This window comes from Eretmochelys imbricata, chromosome 6, assembly GCF_965152235.1.
Source record: "Eretmochelys imbricata isolate rEreImb1 chromosome 6, rEreImb1.hap1, whole genome shotgun sequence".
Lineage (NCBI taxonomy): Eukaryota > Metazoa > Chordata > Testudines > Cheloniidae > Eretmochelys > Eretmochelys imbricata.
Window position 1 is genome coordinate 28,101,441 of NC_135577.1, and position 25,660 is coordinate 28,127,100.

General features: G+C 43.0%; 1 protein-coding gene across 1 annotated transcript in view; it reads right to left on the bottom strand.

The window, feature by feature from the left end:
* The window catches only part of OSBPL5 (oxysterol binding protein like 5), a 99,047-nt gene that overhangs the window by 19,730 nt on the left and 53,657 nt on the right, over positions 1-25,660 (bottom strand). Inside the window, exons 8-12 of the mRNA XM_077820042.1 lie at positions 14,486-14,657; positions 6,904-7,120; positions 2,919-3,103; positions 1,430-1,511; positions 599-697 (exon numbers count right to left, since the gene is read on the bottom strand). Of these exons, the coding sequence (XP_077676168.1) occupies positions 599-697; positions 1,430-1,511; positions 2,919-3,103; positions 6,904-7,120; positions 14,486-14,657 (755 nt within the window). The remainder of the gene's footprint in view (positions 1-598; positions 698-1,429; positions 1,512-2,918; positions 3,104-6,903; positions 7,121-14,485; positions 14,658-25,660) is intronic.

Consider the following 25,660-nt stretch of genomic DNA (forward strand, 5'->3'; position numbering starts at 1 on the left):
TACCGTCTCTTCATCCATGAAGAATAAGGGGCTAATTCCCCCATTTACACTGGCTGATGTTAGTGGGGCTGGACTGGTGTCAATCAATGCAGAATTTGATCCAATGTGATTCATACCCTGTGTAGACGCAAACCATACTAACTTGAATAGTATTCCATTAGTCAGAAGCGAGTGATGTGGCAGGCAGGAAAAGAGGCTTTATTAAACAGTCTGAAAGGCCAGTGTTACATGTTGAGCCTCTACTATTTGAATGGCAGCAGCCTGGCTCTGGTTTACATTCCTGAGCCTCTGGTGCCACAAACTAGATAGATCCCTGTTACAACGTGTTCTTTTTCCAGTTCCACTCATCATATTAGAAAGCAGCACAGAAGGATTTTAGCTGTGAAAAATCTCTAAAAAGTGTACATTGAAGCAAATGGCAAGCTAAGGAAATCTGGAGAGGGGAAAAAAAAAGGTCTAGTTTATGGCCATAACCTATTCTATATCCCTGTGCAAAAGACTCAGTCTCAGAGAAGGAGTACGAAACACTGTTGCTCACCCATCGGTTCCAGCAGTTCTAGTGCTTACAAAAGTCTGGATTGCAAACAAAGTTATTTACCTGTTCCGCGATGTAAAACGTGTGACTGTTTGTCTGTGGGTGAAACCAACAGCAGCGAAAGGTCTCTCCCAAAATGGGGTTATATGGCTTTTTTATTCCCTATAAAATAAAAAGACACAAATCTTACACACACACACAGCTATGGGAATATTACAGCACAGAATGCACACCTGGGAGCTGTGTTGTTCTTGGTGTGGACATGGCCCCAGGACCCAAAAGTTACTACCAATGAAAACTGATTATCCAATCTTACAAATGGGGAAAAAACAGAAATAGAGCGATCAAGTGACTTTCCCACGGTTCTACAGCAAATCAAATGGCAGAGTCAGTGACAGAACCCCAGCGCGTCTGATTCTCACCCTCTGTCTAGTCTAATCACTTCCACCTGATCCACAGACTGATCTATAGCCTCTACTAACTTGGACATTGAAATCGATTGATGAAAAGAGTTACATTGTTATTATTACACACAGCAAGTACATTCAGATACAGAGATCTAGCAATATGTTTTTAGCACTTGAGAAGAGAAAAAAAGACTCCTGATATTGCACCATAAGAAGAGTTGACCCCAACAATTAAACAGTGTTCTCTGTGGCACACGACCAGCCCTAGCTTCCTTTGTCCAGTGCAAGAGAGCTGAGCCCATTTCTGATAACCTGCTGCTATTCCCCCGCCCACCATATCCCCCGTAAATTCAGTTTTAAATAAGTAAAATGGTAACAACAAAAGGAGAAATGAATGATCAAGAGAAAGGCAAGAAAATAAATCCAAACTATACAAGCAGTAAGTTTGAATGTTTATTATATCTACAAGGTTTATGCAATGTCTTACCTTTGGCTTCTTATAAAAGCCTGACAAATACCATCTCAACACTTGCTTGATTCGACTGTATGGATCGTCTTCGAGCGCAGCTCTGTGGGAGAAGGGACACAGGACATTTACTCAAAATGCTTTTTGTACCATTTACATGTCTGATTCATCACTGTGTGACTCCAATCTAATTCCAGTGTAATGCTATTGATTTTTCAGCATTGCACCAGCATAAAACTGAAGTAATGCAGTGATGAACCAGGCCCTACATGTCTTGACAAACACTATGCTGCTTCTATTGAGGGGGAAAGCACCCCTCCTCCCCAGTGGATATTGGTTTCTTAGTGGTGTACGCAAGTCAAACACACAAACTGTGGGATTTCTTGGAATTGACTAGCAGGTATGTGCCCCACTAAAAATCTCAAAGCAATAATCTCATCTTTAGGGCAATAATTGGCTTTAGGGTTGCCACTTGATCCGAAATTGTGTAGAGGTCATAAGATAGTAACTGGTCCAGTCCTATCACTCAAAATCAACCAACACCTTTAACTTCTTGGGAGAATCAGAAATTTAGCACTTGCCTGACCACTTTAAATCTTCCCAGTTTTAGATGGAGCAGGAAGTGATCATGTGATGAAACTGTCCTCAATGTATTTCCAACCAGATACAAAACTGGTAGTCTACTGAGAAGTAACATCCAGACTTCAAGATGCTTATCTGAATAAAACCTCCAACCTTCCTGAGGTTCACCTAACCATCAGTAAGAGCCAGGGTAAACACAGCCACCTAGCAAGCTGCATCTTACAAACGGTGTAACTGGATCTCGACAAATAAGCTTGAAAATGCCCTGGGATTTTAAGAAAGGCTGAAGGCAACAGAATAAATAATAATAAAGCACAAACCCATCCATGTAATGTTATGAATGAATATTGCATAATTTCAATTTGTTAGAACATACCCAGCATGCCCATTCAAGAGGCAAAATATTTATTATTTTCCACGCTACCCTCCAAAACACTGCTCAGTTCAACAGAGTCAGAAGAAAAGCCCCTATTTATCTCCAAGTGCCAGTAATTATACTGGTTTCAGGTGGTGGCAGGTTTGCTTAAACATATTCTCCTGTAAACTTTGTCCAAAAATCTCTTTCCACAGGTACAGCAGAAGGTGGAGTAGTACTATTATAACAAGCTTATAATAAATAACAGAACCTCTGTCCATTCCAGCCCATACTCGAGGGAAGGGTGCATAGGAAGCTTTGTCTAGAGTTTCCCGTTTTCCTTACTCCCCCCCACATCACTGGTTTCCACTGGGAACAGTCTGTTTTTAAAGGTCACTGATGTTGATTCCTAACCTAATTTACAGCTACACAGATCAAACTAGAGACTCATGCATTATTTGTGGGACTTCTCAAGCGTACAAATGGCCCAGCCAGAAACAGACTAATGCTCTCACACATGTTCACACAGCTGGGAAACACATCCCTACTAAGCCTGCCATAAGTGCTGCTTACTGGGAAAGTAGGTCAGCATGGTAGTAATAATCAGAGAGTTTGTTGAGGAAAGAACGTGGCTCCAGGATGAAGGTGGGCAGAACCACGCGGGACAAGTCCATTCCAGGCCGCAGCTGCTTCAGCAGAATCCACATCAAGCTCTTGTTTTCTTCCGAGACCGTTTCTGTTTGAGAGGATTCACCCGTCTAAATGAAAGGAGAAAAAGTCAGCACAGAAAGCAACGGTTAAAGCAAAGCACATATGCCTGGATAGCCCAAGGGGATTGAGAATGGTAAAACCCTCTATGAAAACAGTTCAAACCTGCCTTAGGTCTACAGGGAGCAAAAGTCATTACAGTGTGTAACGGTGGGTTGTGTAGAATGAGTGGTATTCTCACTCTTACTCTGGACAGAAAATAAAACGACTGCAAAACCCACCATGTTGTTGACAAACTTAGCAGAGGGACCAGTGACCGAACAGACAATGGAGAGTGGAAGCGGTCCTTCACGGTCAAAACATACAGTGGGGCAAGTGGGACACAGCTTACACTGCCGTGGCCCTTGTGGAGGCAGTCATGTGGAATTAATCAAGAACTATAGCCTGCAGGACTCTCAATCCAGCACCTTTCACCAGCAGAAGTCAGGGACCACGTACTGCTTTCAGTTACACTTCGGTTTTTCCCTTGATTTCAACAGAATTACATGGATATCACTGAACAGAATGCACAGCCCCCTCAAGAAGCAGAATTAGAAGTTATACCGTGAAGTTCAACATTGCTATTAGTTATCAGAGCTAGTACACAAAGGCCACCCTGGGCATTAGAGTTAAATGAAGAAAGGGAACATAATGGTCTATTTATCTCATCAGGATTTCTGCTGCTTTTAGTGGCCCACGCAAAATATTTCTACAGGGGAATGAAATAGGTCCATTTCTGAAAATGCAATTTAGTTCTGGGGAGCAATGTGTTTTTACACCCTGCAATGGCCAGATTCTCAGGTGGTGTACGTCAGTAGAGCGAATATACACCAGCAGCTGAGAATCTGCTCCCTCACTTCTTGCATTAGGGCAAGGTTTGGAAAAAGGGAAAAGTAGTATTTTAGAAAACTTGGGAATAAGGAACAGTGAAACCTTTTTATTATGTTACCATCCTTCTGGTGACAGAGACTCATGCAGCTTAAGCCTCAGAGAAGAAATGGAAACCACTAGAGAACTTATTACAGTAGTGCTAGCTAGGACTTGATAATTCTGAGTCTGTCAGCTTGTTTCTTATTTACCCAGCTTTTCAGGTGTGTATATCTTGGCAATACAAATTAATTCCAGATTGGACTTGATATACAAGGATTTACCCTAAGAGTGAGTCATGAGGGGAAGGGGAAGGAGTAGGGGAGAGAAGCTTTCCTACTTCTTATCTTAAAGCTTTCCAAATGAAGTTCTTTTTGCTGTCAGTCCATCTTGTAAAGATGTGTAATTTTTGATACTATGGGACAAAGTCTGCAAGCAGGAATTTTATTCCTGCAACGGGTTTTGTGCTGCAGATTTCTAGCACAAATATGGAAGCTTAGTTAAGGCAAAGCTGAAAGTTAGGTAGAAGTGCATGTACATACCCCTCAATTGAGCTTCCATAACTTTGCTGAAAATCTGCAGAACAAAAAAAAAAACCCTACAAAATTTGGGCCATAGTATCAAAAGTTTATACATCCTTCGTAGGGCAGAAAGCATGCATATATTTTAGGAGGATTATGTTGTAAATTGGCTACTGCAGCTCAATATCTCAGAGCCATCCCAGTGCTGATAATGAAGTGTGGCATTGAAGGGAGGGGTGTGCTTCACTCGGCAGTGGCACCTTCTAGTTGAGATATTACACCAAGGTCCCTTTCACCTGTCTCAGGTGCAAGTCCAGGTGCAAAAAAGATCAAGCATTCTCTCTAAACAGAAATATGAAAAACAGCACCCAATGATCAAAGCAGTGTATGAACAATTTGAGGGCATACTGGGTGCCAAATTTGCCTGCACAATCTGCTGCCAGTATTTATCTCATTTTAGGCTACACTCAGCATGAAAGGTGCCACTCCATACAACCAAAGTTTATTCCTTTGCACTGAGCTTTTCCTATAGCTTAGGTAAACTTATTTAGAATTAAAAAGGGCACCACATACTTTAGTCAGGTGTACTCTCCACCACTGAATGGAGCAATTACAGTCAGCTGGGTCAAAAATCCACTTCTTCAAGAAGTGCCAAATTATCTACCCTGCTAACACCTCCATGACAGTCTATCATGTGGCACAGACACGTTTTAGAAGTGGTCTAAATACCAATTTCCATGGACGGAATTAATTTCTCTTTGTTCCTGTGCATATTCTTACTCTGGAGTCATAATACTTTGTGTTGTAATTGCTTGCTGTACATTAGGATTTGAAGGGAGCAAGACACAGCAGGAGCAGTGACCAAGCAGAAGAATGGCTGCCCCTGAACAACCTTTTTATTTATTTTTTCTTCCAGTCATGCCTCCTTAGCCATAAACACAGGTGGGAGGTCTCAAGCCATGAGACAGAGGCCTTGACTACACTGGGAGTTTGTCATGGTTCTGGCCACCAGTGTAGCTGCACTGATGCAACCTACTAATATAGACAGGTAACGCCACTATTTGCACCTGAACATAGTTTATCTTTGCAAGAAACCAGGGTCCAACTGCACTGGTACACGTCATGGCCTGTAGCTATTTACCCCATCTATGCTAAAGGTTTGGACTGCTGCAGCTACAGTGCTGTCTGGCCAGTGATGGCTGAAATCAGAGTAAATCCCCAGGGCAGACATCTCTAGAGCAGAATGCTTCTCTGTGATGCATCAACAGGAAATTAATTTCATTGTTTAAACAGTGGGCCACATTCCGATTTCAGCTTTCCTGGTGTAAATCCAGAGTAACCCCTCTGGCTCCCAGCCTCCTCCAGCTGACTCTCGTCCAATGCTGTCAACTCCACAAGCTGCTCTAACATTATCTTCATCAAAGAAGTCACAGTGACAAAGCCAACAAAGGCCCTCACGTTGGACATGAATGCATTCTAATGTTAAACAGTTTGAAAAATGGATTCCTAAATGGCAGTTTCACGTAGGAGACCAAGTGGCTCAGATGTTCATTAGGACACACAAAAGGTTCATTTTGTGTAACGTGAATAAGAAAGTCCCATATCTTGCAGCGGGCAATGGACTGAAGCATCCTAATTGGTGAGGATACAGGCTTAGAATCAGGGCCATCCCTAGCTATTTTGGTGCTCTACGCAGCCCCCACCACGGAGGCCTGGGGCCAGCTCCCCCAGCTCCTGGAGGCCTGGGCCCCAGGCTGCTCTACTCTCCTGGCTCCCAGGCTTGGGGGAGGGTGGGGAAACTGCCCCCCAACATTCGCCGGCAGCGCGGCTAGGAGCCAGGGGAGCTGAGCAGGCTGGGGCCCAGGCCTCCAGGAGGTCGCTCCACTTACCACTAGGTGAGTGCAGGGTCGGGCCTGGCTGCAATCTTCAGGGGAGTGGGGACGGGGGCTGGCGGGGGAGCAGGGGCCTGGAGAAGAGCCGAAGCAGGGGCTGGAGCAGCACCCAGCTGTGCAGGGCACCAGGAAATTTGGTGCCCCAAATTTCCTGGTGCCCTATGCAGCTGCGTGCTTTGTGTATGGGTAAGGACGACCCTGCCTGGAATGATACCTCCCCTCCCGCAGTGTAATGAGCTGTGGCAATGCTATATAGCTCCTTAATGCAATGCCCAGTAGAAGTGCTCACTGACCCTGGAAACATGCCAAGGGTCAACAGGGGAGCTGCTGTTCGTAACACGCAATTACTGAATAAGAACAATTCAACAAAATTTGGCAGAAATCTTCAGATAACATTACCTGTAAAATATCTGAACTCACAGAGCAGTTTTCGACTGTCCTGCATCCAGGAGGCTGAATTCAATGGAGAGATGAACACTATGAACCCAGAGATATTTCAGTGGAATAGATAGAGTTCAGAATGCTTTTTACCTCCCCAAATTCCTCATAGATCTGCTCCATATAGGTCGTCCCTTTCCTTTCCTGGGAGATATCCCCATGGATTTCAGACTGGTCACTCTCACTTTCATTCGTCTTCCGGCTGTTCTCATGAGTTTCATTCTCAGACTCCTCTATGTTGTCTCTCTCAGACTTGTCCGAAAAAGCATCATTTTCCACGTGGTGATTTTCCAGGGCTGATTCATTAAAACTGAAATACATGGTTTGTTACATTGCTCAATTTGATTTATGAAGCCAGATTATGAAAAGCATTTTAGCTAATATGAAAAAAGCCCCCAGGACTCAAAATAAGGCTTGCAACCAAAAAGAGTGAAGGACAACAGCTTGCTGAGTGGTTAGGTCTATACCATAGGAGCGGTAAAACATTTAGGTCACAATTCTCCTCTCAGTCCACACTGTGGAGCTCCACTGCATATCTGCATTTGCCCCATGAGAAACTCCTATTGGCTTCAATCAAAACTCGACATACAGAATGAATGCAAAAAGGCAACAGTGACTGCTTCTTCAGACAGAGATCTGCAGGGTGTCTCAGAGAAGAGAGATTTTTGCCTGCATAAGAACCAGCCAGTAGCACATAACATGTGGCAAAGGCAAAGGACGGCAAAAAGGAATACATTCTTTTCATCGTCATCACCACCACCACTACTATTCTACTTCAGTAGAGGAAGATGCTTAGTCAAAACAATAAAGGTCAAAGGAACATTCAATGGTAAATTTACTACTGATAAAAGGAAATGCTGCCCCCCTTCCATGATGCACAATTAACCTGTGGAACTCATTGCCACTAGATATTGACAACTCCAAGAGCTTAGCAGCATTCAAAACAAGGATTAGACATTTATGTGGAAAACAAGACTATCTAGAGTTCTGGTTTTTGTTTACTACTATGAGTTGGAAAGGATATAAGCCTTCATACTTCAGGGCATAATCCAACCTCCAAATAAAGAGGGTTAGGAGGAAGTTCTTTGGGGCAGGTTATCCTATGAATTGCCAACTGCAGGGTTTCTTGCACCTTCCTTTGAAGAAGCTAGTCCTGGTCAATGTCAGACAGGATACTAGACTAGACGGGCCACTGGTCTGACCCAGAGTGGCAGTTCCTATGTTTCAAAGTAAAACTTAGTGCCTAGTGCTCAGTTATTTTCCATATTAATACTTAGTTTCTCATAGATAAGAAACACTATTATTTTAAGTTTAGTTAATTTAAAATATGGCAAGGAAGGGGCTTACCACTCAGTCAATTAAGGCAATTCTACCAAATCTCACAGAGTTTTCTTTTCTGTTCATGAACCCAATGTTTCCCCCCACCCCTTCAATGGGTTATAAGATGGTAAGTCATCTGTAGCAACACAGATGTATCTATGTTCCCTCCAGCTCAGAGTCAAACTCTGGGTCTCTGTGCAATTTAGAGTGCCAGTATAAGACTCCCCCATGGAACTGTTTTATTGTGATATGGCCCATGTCTCTGTGACCAAGTGCACCCCTGCATCCACACCCTACATACTCTTGTAATAATCTTTGTAAAAAATATGCCTTGTGAAGTATCGTTTGAAAACTAGTAAGTCACTGATCAATAATATCGGTGACATGTATGTAGCAACATTGTGTGAAAATGACAGGTTTCAGAGTAATAGCCGTGTTAGTCTGTATTCGCAAAAAGAAAAGGAGTACTTGTGGCACCTTAGAGACTAACCAATTTATTTGAGCATGAGCTTTCGTGAGCTACAGCTCACTTCAAGTCTCTAAGGTGCCACAAGTACTCCTTTTCTTATTGTGTGAAAAGTTCAAAATCCACCCTGTATAATGTTAAAGGTACATAATCAAACTCGCATAGTTAAAGGGACCTGCTCAATCTCAAGCCCCAATTGGGCACAAGTGTCAAGCAGGTCTTAAACAAAAGAATGTTTGTGGTTACCTCAATTTGCATATAAACTGTAAACAGAGTCTTCAGACACCAAGAGAGAAAAGAGAGGAGACAAAGAAAATCTACATCTCAGCAAGAAAACAACATGAAGCATCTTCCCTCAACAGATATCTACTTGCTCTCGACTGAAAATAACTTTATGAGGGGGACTGAAGTATAGAAGTGGGGGCCAAACACCCCACGGTATCTCTTGCCCTGTCCATCTCCCTCTTTGCATTTAAGAGGGCAAAAGATACGGCCGCTGGACTTTGGGGGAGGGGTCCTGACCCGAAAAGGTTGATCGGTTATGCTGTTGGAAGAATGTGGTAAGGACTGTACGTTGAATGAAGTATAGTTTGTTAAGTTAGGCACTAGGAAGCGTTTTATATTGATTTTTCTTGTAACCATTTCTAACTTTAAGTGAGTACAAACAATGATGCACAAAAATGCACAAAACTCTTTGTAGTGAAATAAACTTGTTTTATTCTTTAATTGAAAACACACTGGGTTAGTCAAGTTAAATTGTCTGGGTAATTCCATTTAAGGTGGCAAGCTGTGTATTGTTCCCTTAAAAGGACAATGGACCTAATATCTCTGGACTGTCCAGGAGAGGGCTAGCCAGTACAGAACACACACTAGGGGAGATGGGGGGAAATCTGGGACTGGGAGCATGTCAGGTCACCCTACAGGAGTAACCAAGGTTGGTAAAAGCCAAATTGTAAGCGAAGTGTGGCCGGCAGCCTGCAGTTACACACAGACACTCAGGGTGTGGCTTCCATGCTGGACGGCTGTTTGTGAGCAGGCCCAGGATGGAGCTACTGCTGTAAGGCATTGTAAGGCACCAAGGTTGCAGAGCAGGGGTGACAGAGTCCCTCACTAGCCTGGATTGCACTCTGGAATGTCACAGACTCCTATGAAGCCTCCATGCAGTGTCTTGTTTTATATCCTTGGGAATTATCCCAGTGTGCAATATCAATGACTGTCTTAATTTTAATCAGTAGGTGATATTGACAGTAGAGATCATGATCTCTTGAACTATGCAATTTTACTAGCATAGACAAAGCTTATTAGGTTTCATCTTGCGAATCCTAAGAGGCACACAAGCTCTATGCATAATTTAAATACACGAGGCGCTCACTTACAGAAACAAAAGATTTTCTGCATTACCAACGTATTTCAGAGAATCTAAGAAAATGGAGATCGAAGAGACTCATTAGGTCACCTAGTCCGTCTCCCAGCCAAAGCAGGATCTCTCTTAAGTATATGAGAATGCTTTGTCTAGTTTTAAATGGCTCCATGATGGGTTTCCCCACCAGCTCTCTTTGGAGACATTGCTGTTTTGATTCTATATTACTTTGAGAACTCGCTTGTGGTTATTGTGAGCTTGCGTTTGTGCTCTCTCTCTCTCTCTCTCGAATTGGTGTCAGATTGTCAGTGCCCATTTAGGCTCCCATATAAGGGCCAGGTGTTCAAAAAGTGCTCAGCACCCAACAGTCTGCATGGCAACACCGCTGGTCAGATTTCTAGAATAGCCCAGTACTCAGTCTATTGTGCTCTTTTGACAGTCTGGCCAGTAGCGTCTTATACACGTGGGAGCTGTTTTTCTAATCTCTATATTTAAATGATAGTTTTTCACAATAATCAATATGATTATAGATTTAGGGACAGAGGATTAATGGCTATTACATTCCAGCACCGATGCTCTGATATTATAAACTATGCAGCTCCAATGACTTCAGTGCCAGGATCAGGCCTCTGTGTTTTGTTTCAGACAATGACTACCAGGCATGACGACTGAAAAGTTAATCTGAAGTTGAGTTTAGTGTATATGTGAATTTAAGACCATAAAAGAAGTGGGGGGGTGGAAGGCAGGGGATGGTGAGAGATGTGGGAGAGAAAGGAGGCAAGAGATTATCCCATTATCTCACAGTGCAGATACTTGCTGGTTTGGCAGATCATTTGTTTGTTGCTGACAATTCAGGCTTGATTTATTTTCTTTGGGGTCAACAATCAACACAATTTGTCATTGTTCTGCATTTGGTTGTTATGCTCCCTTCCCTTGTGAAAATCTTCTCCTTGGGATGTGTGTACTTGAGAGAAAGGTTCACAATATGGGCTAGTGTCAATGTTTGAGAAATAGCACATGCTTAAATAAACAGCATTTGTAAAAAGCCCAACATCTGTTAATTATGATCTTCCTTTAATTTGTGAGATGATTTAAACTTTCTGCTGGGGCACATCTTACTCCTTTTGTACTTCTGCTCTTTCCTAACCAAAAAAATCCTTCTGCAAAGACACTTTTCTGGAATTTCAGTTATTCCAGAGCAGTGGAACAGGAGGGAGTTAACTCATCTAAAATTCCCCAATTAACAACTCTGTGCAGTAATTACCACATCAGCCTTTTCTACACGCCAAACCTCAATATACTCAGAGCTATAGCACTACTGTGGGGAGCACAAAGGAAGACACATGCTATTCAGCATGAACATCAAACTTAACAGATGGGGAGAATGAAATGGAGCCACGCCATTTCAAACAGGATCATAAAAATGAAAATTAAAAAAAAAAAATCAGTAAATACATACATTAAAAACAAAAGCCAAATTATGGCCCTGATTCAAAATCCTTTGAAATCAATGGAAAGGCTCCAATTGGCTTTAATGGGCTTTGGGTCAAATCCCAAATGCAGAGCTGTAATAACAGTGTTTAAAAGCAGCAGAAGACCTTCGCTCGCTCGAACGAGAGTAAACCCTTTGTTTCAGGGCTATGTTACTGCCCTCCATCCACGTGTACTGTATCAAAAGGCAGATTAGAAGTCTCTATTCCCCGTAAAGCCTCATGCTTAACATCAAGACGGATTTGTGCAGTGTTTTAGCCACCAATTTCCCATTTATTTCTAGGGGAGTCGAGAGGCTGTGACACTGCAAGGTGCTTTGAAAGTTCACCCTCTTTTCCATTATTAAATAGATTGATTTTTGCTATTGTTGTCTCCTCTCTTTTTCCCACCAATACAGGAACAGAAATAGTGAGGGGAAAATTACAGTATTGGCTCAAGAGAAGATTTTTCCCCCAGGGGGAGCGGCGGCATCCCCCCCCCCCCAATATAGAACATCTGTCTCCATTTTATTTTTTGGCAGAGTAGTTTGACTAATCTGAAGATACAGTTAAATGTAATTAACTGGTCCTCTAATAACAGCATGCCAACTTAATTGGGCAGGATTCCCTGAAGGGAAGACATTTAATTAGAATGAATGAGTCCCTGTGAGTGGCAAACCAAGAATCTCCTCAACACTTGGATAGCTGGTTTTCCACATACTCCCTCCCACCCCATTTTGCACCGCTGCTGCTGCTTTGGGGGATTTGTGCTCTCGTTACGTAGCTGCCAAATTCTCCAAGCCTCAAAAAATTGAGAAAAACTGAATCCCGTGGTAGAGCCACACAACACACCAGAACGGAGAGCGAGCTACACTGCACGCCAGGCTCTGAAGAGGGTTAGCACCCAGAAGTATGGCCAAGGGGCTGAGCTCTTTTGAAATTCTGGCCCTATGGGAAGCTGCTAAGTTCAGGAGGCCCAAGTAGGGCCCTTAAAATTCAACCAATGAGCAGAGAACAGAGTAGCTGTTGTACATGCACGATTTATGTTTGAGTTAGAAGCTTAATGCATTCTCTTCTTTACCCTATACTTTCTATCAACTGCAGCTGTGGGTCTGAATGCACATTCCCAAGGCACCATTTTCCTTTCTGATCCACAGACACAGTAGTGGATTTATTTGTGGCATGACATCATAATGGTGCCCCTCAAGAGAAGGGGTGGCATATGGATTGTGAACTATCCAGGGTGGGGCCAGTCTCTTTTACTCATCTGTACAGCACCTAGCACAATGGGACCCAAACCCTGGTTGAAGCCCCTAAGGACTAGTATTATATGAACAAACAAGCACAAACATACCCTCAGACAAAACTGCAGTAAACGCTAATAGCATTTCCATTACCAGCACACATATCTGATTTTACAGTCTTACACAGGATTGGCATATGCACATAACTGAAGAAAGGCACAAACTCTCTACCACAACATATATCTCAGTGTTTCTTTTTACTTAGAACCTTACAGTCAACCAATCCCCATTTAAAGGCTAGCTACACAACATTCATTAGTTCACTATCAACTAAAAGGCTCTCAGTGCAGGCATTATTATTTGTATACTTATTCTTAAGAAGAGAGTAGGAGATCTGAGACATCAACATCAAAGGACAGACCCATAAGATAAACACATACAAGCACAATTAAATCTGCAAGGCCAAGTAATACATCTGATTTCCTGCTGCTCTGTCTCACGCCATGTTATACCTTGGGGAACTAAAGAAAGAAAAAGAAAAAGAACACTCGGATCATTGTTTACGGTGCAAATTATAGCTGAGTATCGAAGAAAGTTCTGCTCAGCACTGAAGAATAATGGCAAGCATAAAATGCTGAAAATACAACAGCCCTGCAAAACAAGGGAACTGCACATACATTGCTGCTTTGGGTCACCGAGCTTCTGACAAGTCTGTGTCCTGGCTTGTGATTAGCAAAGATGCTTCCACATTCTGAAAAGGACCTGGATTCTCCTATTGTTATAATATTCTTATATTCATAGTGTGGTATTGTCTACAGGCCAACACTGTGCTAGTTGCTGCATGTACACATAGCAAAAGACAATCCCTGCCCCCAAAAGCTTACAGTCTTAATGGAAAAGAGAGACAAAGGGTCGGGACAAGACAGACTCACAGGAAGACAAAATGACTTGCCCAAGGTCACACAACTCAGAGACAGAACCAGGCTGTCTTTATGTTCAGTGTCCTATCCTCTAGACCAGAGAGATTTTTAAGGCAACCTATCTAGCTGTAAGGTGCAGAGAAAACCCTTGTGTTTACTCCAACAGTCTTTAAAGTGAAGTGCTAGGACATGCTGCTTTAATATTAGGAGTGTGGATAGCAAGATGGTGGCAGTGACTTTTTTAATGAAAATTTTAATCTTATGATGCAGTTGGGGAACAGGCAGGAAACCACGAACTCACCAACTCAGTGGAGACAGCAGTTACAAAACTATAGCCATGCAGCATGTGCGCTCTCCTGACTATAACACAGTACTACTATTAGCATGGAGAGAACATCACTATAATAAAAAAAAAATCCAGACTCATGGCCATATCTACCAATTGGTGCCAGATGCTAGAGCGGGTATGTCCAGTTAGCATACTCCATTTGTTGGCTGGACTCACTGGTAGACGGATACGCTTTACTTAGGTTATCCCCACCCCTACCCACCATCAGCTTCAACAGACGTTTGGCCCAACTAAGGCAATATGGGTCCTTTGTTATGCACATTCACACAGCTGGAACTCTAATCAAGCTGTTCATAGTTTGTCGGCTATAGGACAGCACCCAACAGAGAGCTATTCCCCATCCCCCGCAAAAGACACCCAGATGTTAGTGATGGGTGTGGTATAAGAACCCAGACAGAGACAGACCTTGAGACAGGTTAGTCTATAGCCCCTCACCAAGCCTGTGGTGGCTAGTGTGGATTCTGAAAAAATAATATGGTTAAAATGAGTCAAGTATACAAACCAACCGACACCTTTACATGTACAATAGCTGAAAGCATAGTCTTACTGGAAGAGCTCCTGGTCAGAGATGGTGGCTGTGTGCAACAGGTTATACAGCCCAGCATGTGAAGAATCAGAAGAGCAGTTCAGGTCTCCATCCTTCCCCTGTTTGGAGGTGCTGAGTCGGAAGAGACTGGAGCAACGCAGGGCAAGTTCCAGAGCATCCAACCAACATCGGCCTGTAGAACAACAGGACTTGTCAAAGCATAGGAGGACAGAGATGACAGCAAAAATATTCATCTAAGGTTTCTCAAAAGCTTCTCATTTGGGAGTCAAGAGTTCTAATTAATTTTCACTAATAGAGACATCAGGTAGAGTACTTTAAAGATTTAAATAGCTCAGAATCTCCACAGTAGCCTAACAAAAGCAAAGTAAGTATTAAGATTTATATCATTTTACATTCAGTGCCCTTGTCCACCTTTCTAGGTGTTGAGGTGTCATTCTGCACAGAAGTCCCAGAACCCTGTTCAGTTATCCAAGTGATCATTGAAAAGTTATTAGCCCCCAAAATCATGATCAGGCTGCTATCATCATAATTAGCAGTAACTCATGATGAGAGCCAAATTGTCAACATTTGCAAAGTGACGAAGACAAATATGAAAGCCCACGGGGTCTATTTATTGAGTTCTTTTCTTCTTTCCATTATTGTTTCCCTTCTTTCTCTCTGTCATTCTCCCCCCACCTTTTCCTTATCCCTTTAGGTGAATTTGGTAAAAGTCAATAGTACTAATGAAGCAAGGGCACTTATCTTAATCTGCATCTCTCATAATTCATATTTTGGGTCTAATTTACAAACACAGGCCCCATGCCTGCAACTTCTTAAGTGTGGTTAGACTACTGCTCTTGTGCGGAGCTTCCAATAAGCTCCGAGGAGTCCAGCAGTCAGCCTGCACACAAGTTGCAGGATGAGAAGCATAGGGACCTTAACTGAGCGATCCCTCATTTAAACACGCCACTCCACATGTAGTCATGGAAAATGAATACTTAGATGCTGAGTGTTGATCTGAGCATCAACATTCAGGATATGCATGGAGACTTTTAAAGGCACTTGCATATTGAGGAAATGGGAATCTTCAACTTTTGTTTTGTTTGCCATTAAACAATTACCCTAGTCTGCTTAGCAGAGAGACCATCTGTATTCTTGAAAATTAAAATACGTATAAACAGGAAGAATCAGACTCACTGATGGGCTGTGACCCAGGGAGCCCCTCAGTGACAACCGGCAGAGGGCACACCATACCATAACTCATTCATTGCTCCAACTCACTGTTAGAATCTGTAACTAAAAGGTGTCCCAGAAAGGTATCCTATGCACACTGGTAACATGCTGGTCATTAATATCATCGCATATATATGTATGGGGTGTTATACAAAGAATACTAGACGTGTGCTAGAAATACATTCTTAAAATGTGGATAAGCCCAGCCTGTTCTAGGCAAAGGAAAGCTGTTTCGCCAGCTTTACTGTCTCTTCAGTGTAAACTGAGCAAGGTGAGGCTAGAAACAATGGAAGCACATTTACAGACAAGGTAAACAAAGCAAGCAGACTAGCAAGTGGGAGAGATGACCACTTCATGATCACAATGGGGGATGGAGATTGTACCCTAGGAAGCCTTCCTGGCTCCTGAAACAGAGACAATGGGCTTTCAGCCAAGGGGGCCGAAGGCTCTGCCAACTATTGATGAGAAAGCGACTAAGACAAAGATTAGGAGTACTTGTGGCACCTTAGAGACTAACCAATTTATTTGAGCATAAGCTTTCGTGAGCTACAGGGTGCCACAAGTACTCCTTTTCTTTTTGCGAATACAGACTAACACGGCTGTTACTCTGAAACAAGACAAAGATTGTAATTTGCTGAAGTTTTAGTCTCTAGAAAGCGTGTTTTGTTTGCAACCTTTCATCTCTTTTCCACTCTTCCTTGAAATCACTTAAACCTATGTTCTTTATTAACAAACTTTTTCTTGGTTTATTACAAACCATCTCAGCTCTGTTATAGTCAAGGGAAGTGTGGGTCTTCAGATAACCTAACTTCTGTGAGTGTCCAGTGAGAGGAACTGGACACTGCAGAAAGCCATCAGTGGGGAAAACTCTGGAATTGAAGGGGTAACAGATTGCTCCCTGCAAGGCAAGATTTGGATTGGTGGAGTCCTGAAGAGTTTGCTGGCAGGGTGGACAAGCTGGTGCATCAGGGAGCTGACACATTGTTTATCAGCAGCAAAGCTCACTCTTCCTGAGGCAGAGTGGTAACACAGCGGCTCAGAATTCTGGGTGACATAACAAGAGATCACAGAGGCCAGGACACCTGGCAAATTTGCAGCACATTCAAGAACTGAGGTATCAAGAGAGATACTCCATAATTTCTAACATGTACAATAGAGATCTTTTTATGCATCTCAGATTACATTACAGAATAATTAAAAATGTATTTGAGAGGCTGTAAAGAAAACAAGGGCAGACATAGCAATAGCAGTGGAAAATACTGTAACACATGAATTTGATGTTTAATTTTACTATGGATCAAATCCCACTCTCAGGATGCACTGCCATGCAGGAAAGCAGATGCTTAATTTCAAGAACACACTTAAATCTCATTGACTTCAACCGCTTTCATAAGCAAAATCTCCAGTGGGAAAAACTTCCATTGACTTTAACAGAAACCAGGCCCTGTGAGGACAGAAAATAGAGCTCAAAATAGGTCTGGGTCATTTGTTTACAAAAGAAGTATTTATAATTCTACAATGTTTCTATGTTCTGATGAATCACTTTTTATAAAAGGCTACAGAAGAGTAGTAAGAGAAAAAAAGGAATGAAGATTTTGAAGAATTCCAGTTTAATACCAAACCTTAAAACATCAGAGCTCAGTAATTTAGTCTTATTTCATCTTTGAAATTCCTTCAGCACTGGCTTCCTGTTTAATAATACCATGCATAATGTTTAATAAATGCTTAGGCAGGGTCAGGACTGCTGTAACTGATTTCATATTATTTTGTATTTTACAAGTATTGCATATCAAATGCTTTACATGCAGAGATTTATTCTCTTCACGCTACATGGAAGATTTACAAGGATAACTCATCAGTGTTAATGGGTGTTCTGAGCACAAATACACCTTCCCCCCCACACACACCTGACTCATCGAGAATCAATTTAGTTTACTCCATGTGTGGAAAATGCATGGTAATTTAATCTTTTATGATTCAGTCTTATGGGATGGAAACTGCAGTAGTTTGCCATTAGGAAACACTGCGCATGCTATATTTGTTGTGCATTTTGTTCAGGCCAGGATTTTCAAAAATAGGAGTTCAAAAGCTAGGAGCCTATGTTCAAATATAGACCTGGAATGTGGTCTGGTTTACACATCAGCAGCTCCCACTGATGACAATGCTACTTATTTAGGCCCCAATTCAGAAAAAAAGAACCACCAATGCGTGTACTTAAAACCTACTTAAGTCAAGCACATACTTAAGACTCATTAAGAGCAGACATGGCTTTAGGCTCCCAATAAGGATTTAGCACCCAGATTTACAAAAAGGTATTTAGACACTTCTGTAGCTCCCACTAGGTGCCTCTCTGCACCTTTAGAAATCTGGCCTACAAGCTTGAATTTAGCTAACCGTTTTTGAAAAGCTTTGTTAGGTGTTTCTACATTTGAGCATTAAGACAATGTCATTCTTAAACCCTACTCTAACGAGCATCTATTATAATACACTGTCCTGAGTTAGCATTCAAACTTGCTACTCACCCACAAAGCATATCAATAATATTCAAAGTATGGCCACTTATTCACTTTAAGCCAAAAGTGCATTCAAGAGAGACAGATCAGGATAAAAGGACTATAGCACAGCCCCCTGTCCATCGCGTGGTGCTGTGAATCTCGACTCAAATACCTGTCACAAAGTTAGAAGTGAAATGCAGCCTTTCCTCTGCAAAGAAGAAAGGGTCCATTCTGTGTAAGCTAACCACAACTGCGTGCTAATTTCAGCGCATTACACTGAAAACACACCATCTATAATTTTTAGGACTTGCAGGCTAGATAAACCTGTTGTATTACTGAAGAGCTGAACAGAACATGTCATAGTGAAGTGATACTACTTCTTTTGTGTATGCCCGTGCGTGCGCACACACACCTGTGTTTGCACACGTGCAATGAAAATGAAAGGTTTCTTTGTAGTCTCCTGTTTGCAGGTACTGCTGCTTTGGCTGCTGTGGTGCTTGCAAGGCGGGTCCCCTTTGCCATCTCACATTGAAATATGGAAAAACAGCAAGTGATCATGTCATTAAAGGCAGCATTAGAGTGCATATGTACACTGGGCCCACATTAAGACTGCACAGGCAACTTTAATTCTGGCATTTGCTAATTTTCCAGTGTTTGACTTTGCAACCTTAATAATGTTCTTTTAGTGTAGTTGTGTGTGGAAGATTCACACACACACACACCCACCCACCCCCCCGGGTTGAAGGCCATGAATTGATTCCTTAAGAGAGGCTGGGCAATGTTAGATAAGGCGGTTCATACCATGACAGTGCTTAAAGGCTAGAGAGGTCTGCTTGGCACTTTTAAAATTGTAACATATTCAACAGTGCAGTAAAAGTTTTCTAAAGTCAATAAATAAAATGTGCTCTATTATATTTGCAGCGGACAGTGTTTTGCTCGAAGCACAGGCTAAGATGAAAGAATATATTCTCTCTAACTACAGTAGCTGTGTCACAGGGTTTAAATGCTGATTATTGAAATTCTGAAATACAACAACTCCTTTATGATAGAAATTATGCAAAAGGTATATGTTGCTTCAAAAATACCCATATCTTCCCCTCTCTGGAGCAACGGAATCTTTCCCAAGAACTCTCTCAAGAGTCGTGTAAGTGTTTTGAGCTTGATCTTGCTTTCATTGAAGTCAATGGGTATTTTGTCAAAGAGCGCCGGGAAAGACCCTGATTACAGGACCAGTTAGAAAGGATGGATGGAGCTGAAATTCAGTAAAACCATCAGGACTCCACTATTGAATCCTGGCCCACCAGGTGGCATCCTTAGCACCACAGCAATGTGCTGAACTACCGCTATTGACCAACAGCCTTAGTGCTAAAGGCCTACAGCCCTGCAGCAGCCACTCCCCAGGCCCCTGATTGGCTAGACAGAGAGCACTCTGATTGGGCACCTGGACTATATAAAGACCCCAACAGGAAGAGGGAGCTGTTTGAGCAACTGGTTGCTGTTTAGACCACAGTGCCTTGTCACCTCACCTGTCCTCGCCTCCCCAACCCACTATCCTGGCCCCTTGGATTGGTTCTTCCAGCTACTGACCCCTGCGAGAGTTCCAACCATTGCTCTGTACTGCCTGTAATACCAATTGACTTTCCAGCTACCCCCGACCACCTGCACACACTTCACACTGCCCCTAAGCCCACCTCTGCCACCAGGCATTATAAACACAGACCATTCCCTTACCCTTTTCATTCTCAGCTGACCCAGAGAGAGACAGCTACCATAGCTGTATATGTACACTGCAGGTAGAACTAATCAAAACCAGCAACACTACATCATGAAGAATTTGCCATTTTTGGATAAAATGTTTTTCAAAATATTAACTAGATCTGATAGTAGTCAATAAGTGGAACGAAAATCCATTCCTGAGAGAAGAAAAAAATTCCGATAACTGAAGTGTTAAATGCTAAAACACTAAGGCCAATCCAAGACTACAGCAAGTGTATTTTGGATAGACACCAATTCACTTTTGAAATTCCAGAACAGTCATTTGCAACCTAGGAGAGGTCCTAGTGGATTACATAGCACAATGATGAAAGAAGAGGAGTCTCCCCGGACTTCTGGCACTGGCCTTACTTACGCTTCATCTCTGGCACTCGTGTGCATAATTCTGCAATTGTTGCAGTAAAAACAGTAACAATTGATTAAGCATTTGCAATAAAAATAGAGAGCTTGGGGGAAAAAAAGTCAAACATATTGCAGTACAGCAAAGGCCCTTTGTTTTCAGTTTTTACTGAAAAATTCTTGGCTTTTAAAAAAAGCTATTATTCTGTTTTTACTGGATTTTCACATAAATTTTGGACCACTCCTGAAAACCCTGATTATGTTAAGCAAATCCAGTCCATTACGTTAGGTAGATGTCTTAGCTTATCGTTAACAAAATCTGTTAAAGTAACACAATGTAGTGGAAGATGTGCATATACGTGTACACACTGTTAATGGACTATGCATGAAATAAACCACAGCATTGAACAGCTTTTACTTTCAGTACTCTTATTTTTCTTTATTTGTTGCTTTTTTCTGTCCTCCTGTCCCCCAGTATTAACGCTGATATTTACCCAGAAAACTGGGAAGTTAATTTTTTGCACTGATTTTCACCCATTTTTAAATATTTGTAACAGACACTGAGAAATACCTGGGAAACTTTAAACAAAATAAAAACTGAAAACCAGGGATGTTGGGTACAGCTATGTTTTTATTTGTATTCCAAACTACACTCCCTAGTAAAAGGGCCTAAGCAAGGTAACACGGGCTTGCATTTATTGCTTTGCCCTGCAATACCACAGCTTAAATTTGATGCGAAATATTCTATACATTTCCCCAGGCCTTTTGGCTCATTAGGCGTGGTGTCCGGACTAACTCTTAATGGCCATTTGAGACAACTAATGAAATACAGCCACGTATATTCAAAATCACTACCGCCCCCTGTGAAGATGCTCTAGACATAGCTCATGGGTGCACTGCTCATATCAAGGAAGATTTGATGCTACAGCTCTCAAAGCCACTGCTACAGCTCTTAAAGCCTGGGGCTGTAAGTTTGGATGGGAGCGAGCGTGCAGCTCAAATAATCACTGTTTTTTTTTTCAAATGGGAATGAATGATTGAACAAAACAAAAACAAAACAAACACCAATGATCCTGAACATCTCTCTAGCTCTATTCAACTCTTGGTCACAAAACACTGTAGGCAAGTCCTACTCATTCAACAGATCTATAACCAGGCTAATCAGATATTTCATAGGAAGGTCATGCAATTAGAATATTAGCATCTTTTCACCTTTGAAGTCCTTCACAAACATCAACTAATATCAGTCACACAATCAAGATGACCCTAGGTCTTCATGTTCTGCAATATATGATAACAAATGGGATAACTGATGTTCTCTCAGTGCTCATCATTAACTCCAATGTAAAAATCTGCTTTAGCCCGAAGCTTATTGCTGTGCACTAAAGTTTCAGTCTGGGAGCACTTTTTCCCCCATCCACAAAATTGTGGACAGAGGATGGCTGGTCTGAATCCCTTTTCCTGATTTTATTTAGAAGTCTTGTTACCAAATGGCCATACAATACTCCAGACAGTGCATCATGAGGGGAATATCACACTTCTTGGGTGGTTAAAGTCATTCAGTTTCTGGCCTTGCTCCTCACACCTATTTGATTGATGCCTCTAACAGTGAGCCAACAATGTATTGTTATCTGATAACTGTATATTGTTTACAAAAAAAAAAAAATCACATCTTGAACGATGGAGAAGACCCTGATTTCGTTCTGCTGTTGAACATTTGAAAGCCTATGTTTTCTGTTGACTGCCTCCCATTTTGCTATAACCTTTGGGCATCTGAAAACCTGATTTGTAGCTACTAACCATTCTTTGGTGATCTAGAGATTCATAGATTCCAAGGCCAAAAGGACCATTATGATCATCTAGTCTGACCTCCTGTTTAACACAGGCCATAAAATTCCCCCAAAATAATTCCTTCTGAACTAGAGACGGTCTTTAAAAAAAAAAAAAAAAAATCTTGATTTAAAAATTGCCAGTGATGGAGAATCTACCACAACCTTTGGTAAATTGCTCTAATGGTTAATTGCCCTCACGGTTAAAAATTTACACTCTATTTCCAGTGTGAATTTATCTAGCTTCAAGACACAAAGACATGATTCCTCTGCAGGTGCAGAGTTTGGACTGAAGCTGGTTAAAATCCAGGCAATTTTAAACCATTGCCAAGTCTTAACCTCTAGCAATGTGCTGTTTTGAATGGTGCTCACATGGCACAGGAAACGTAACTTACACATTTTATTTCCTCTGACACCTCTGTACCAAACTGTGAAATCTATTTGGTCTTGCAACCTCCATCTTGAATTGTAATCTTCATTGTGACCATTTCGTAGAGTAACTTCCAGTTTGGATTAGAGCAACCATTTTTATTAGGGGCTTGGCATCTAGTTGAATGTCTATGACTGAGAAGCCATCAGAGAGCAATCTCAACCACCAGCCCGTCACCCTGGGACAGTGAACTCTCTTCAGATAAGCCTATCTGAAGGAAAGGGCTGGAATTTTGTAGCTGGAGCACATGGGCAAAACAGGGACAGACTGTACTTCAGAAGGGTTTGAGTGAGCAAGAGGCTATCCATTGCCACATAGCAGAACACAGGGAAGAGGGACTATGCCTTGCCTGAAAGGCTGACCAGACCTCTGGCTCAAAGAAGAGGTAAATTCAGACTCGGGGGAAGGTGCATCTCAGGATTATGTTATTTGAAAAGATCTGCAACTCTCTGGTTCTTTCTTAAGAGTAAAAGTGATTGTGGGTAAGAAATTCCTTGACTAAGCCTGTATTCCTTGTTTGCCTGCTACACTGTCCATGAAAGGGTTAATTGAGACTCTCAGAGTTCCCAAAATGAGGTGGAATTTTGAGGGCACATGTATAAGCAGCTGAGGCACTAGTTTTGGGGATTAAGGGAGACAGGCTGCGGAGGCCCACATCCCAAAGAAGGATGGCAGACATAGGGCCTACGTCTTGGAGTGTGCCTTAGAGTCCAGAGTTAGGAACAGTGACCTGGCTCTACCCAGACCCAGAGCCTTAGGATATGTCTACACTACGAAATTAGGTAGATTTTATAGAAGTTGATTTTATACAGTCGATTGCGTATGTCCACACTAAGTGGCTAGCATCAACTTATGGAGTGGTGCACTGTGGGTAGCTATCCCACAGTTCCTGCAGTCTCTGCCGCCCATTGGAATTCTGGGTTACGCTCCCAATGCCTGATGGGGCAAAAACATGGTCTCGGGTGGTTTTGGGTACATGTCGTCAGTTGCCCCTCCCTCCGTGAAAGCAACGGCAGACAATAGTTTCGTGCCGTTTTTCCTGTGCAGACGCCATACCACAGCAAGCATCGAGCCCGCTCAACTCACCGTCACCACGGCTATTGTGTCCTGGGTGCTGCTGTCAGCAGACGGTGCAGTAGGACTGCTAACTGTCGTCATCCACCGCTTCCGCTACAACTCTGCTCTCCTGCAGATGCCATACCACAGCAAGTATGGAGCCCGCTCAGGTCACCATCACTGCTGCTGTTGTGAGCATTGTAAACACCTTGCGCATTATCCTGGAGTCAGTGGCGGATTAATGATTTTGCCGCCCCTAGGCCCTGAAATAATTGCCACTCCGCCCCTGGCCCCCCTGCCACAGCTCACCTCCGCTCCAACTCCGCCTCCTCCCTTGAACGCGCTGCTGGATCCTGCTTCTCCCTGCTACCTGCCAGTGCTTGTGCACAAAACAGCTTCGTGGAGGGCAGAAGAGGGAGAAACGTGGCACACTCAGGAGAGGAGGTGGGGCCGGGGCGGGGATTTGGGGAAGGGGACCAATAGGGGCAGGGAGGGGGTGGAGAAGGGAGGGGGTTGGGGCAGGGCCAAGGGTGGAGGGCGCAAACCAGCACCAGGGGAAGCAGCCTCTGGCTGCTATTATAAATTTTCCGCCCCTGGCCTTGGCCTTGTTGGCCTAGGCGTTAATACGCCGCTGCCTGGAGTATATGCAGAACCGGGCTAAGAGACACCAGCACGAGGAGGATTTTGATGAGAACATGGACACAGACATTCCTGAAAGCACGGGCTGTGGACATCATGGCGGCAGTGGGGCTGGTTGATACAGTGGAACGCCGATTCTGGGCCTGGCAAACAAGCACAGACTGGTGGGACCGCATAGTGTTGCGAGTATGGGATGATTCACAGTGGCTGCGAAACTTTTGCATGGGTAAGGCCACTTTCCTGGAACTCTGAGTTGCTTTCCCCAGCCCTGAAATGCAGGAATACCAAGATGAGAGCTGCCCTGACAGTTGAGAAATGAGTGGCAATAGCCCTGTGGAAGCTTGCAACACCTGACTGCTACCTGTCAGTTGGGAATCAATTTGGAGTAGGCAAGTCTACTGTGGGGGCTGCTGTGATCCAAGTAGCCAATACAATCATTGACGTTCTGTTATCAAGAGTAGTGACTCTGGGAAATGTGCAGGTCATAGTGCATGGTTTTGCTGCAATGGGGTTCCCTAACTGTGGTAGGGTGATAGATGGAATGCATATCACCATCTTGGCACCGGACCACCTTGCCAACCAGTACGTAAACCACAAGGGGTACTTCTCAATGGTGCTGCAAGCACTGGTAGATCACAAGGGACATTTCACCGACATCAGCGTGGGATGGCTGGGAAAGGTGCATGACGCTCGCATATTTAGGAACTCCGGGCTGTTAGAGCAGCCGCAAGAAGGGACTTACTTCCCAGAACACAAAAATTACTGTTGGGGATGTTGAAATGCCAATAGTTATCCTTGGGGACACAGCCTACCCCTTGCTCCCATGGCTCATGAGGCCATACACAGGCAGCCTGGACAGTAATAAAGGAGCAGTTCAACTATAGGCTGAGCAAATGTAGAATGGAGGCTGAGCAAATGTAGAATGGTGGTAGAATGTGCCTTTGGACGTTTAAAAGCTCGCTGGCGCTGTTTGCCGACTAGGTCAGATCTCAGCACAACCAACATTCCCATGGTTATTGCTGCTTGCTGTGCGCTCCATAATATCTGTGAGATTAAGGGGGAGACGTTTATGGTGAGGTGGGAGGTTGAGGCAAATCGCCTGGCATCCAATTTTGAGCAACCAGACACCAGGGCAATTAGAAGAGCACAGCTAGGCGTGATGCACATCAGAGAGGCTTTGAAAAACAGTTTCATGACTGGCCAGGCTACGGTGTGACTGTTGTGTGTGTTTCTCCTTGATGCAAACCCACTCCCCTTGGTTGATTTTAATTCTCTGTAACCAAATCACCTTCTCTCCCCCCTTCGAAATAAAGTAACTATTGTTTTGAAACCATGCATTCTTTCTTTATTAATTAAAAAAAAATGTGAGATAAATGACAAGGTAACCCGAGTGGGGTGGGGT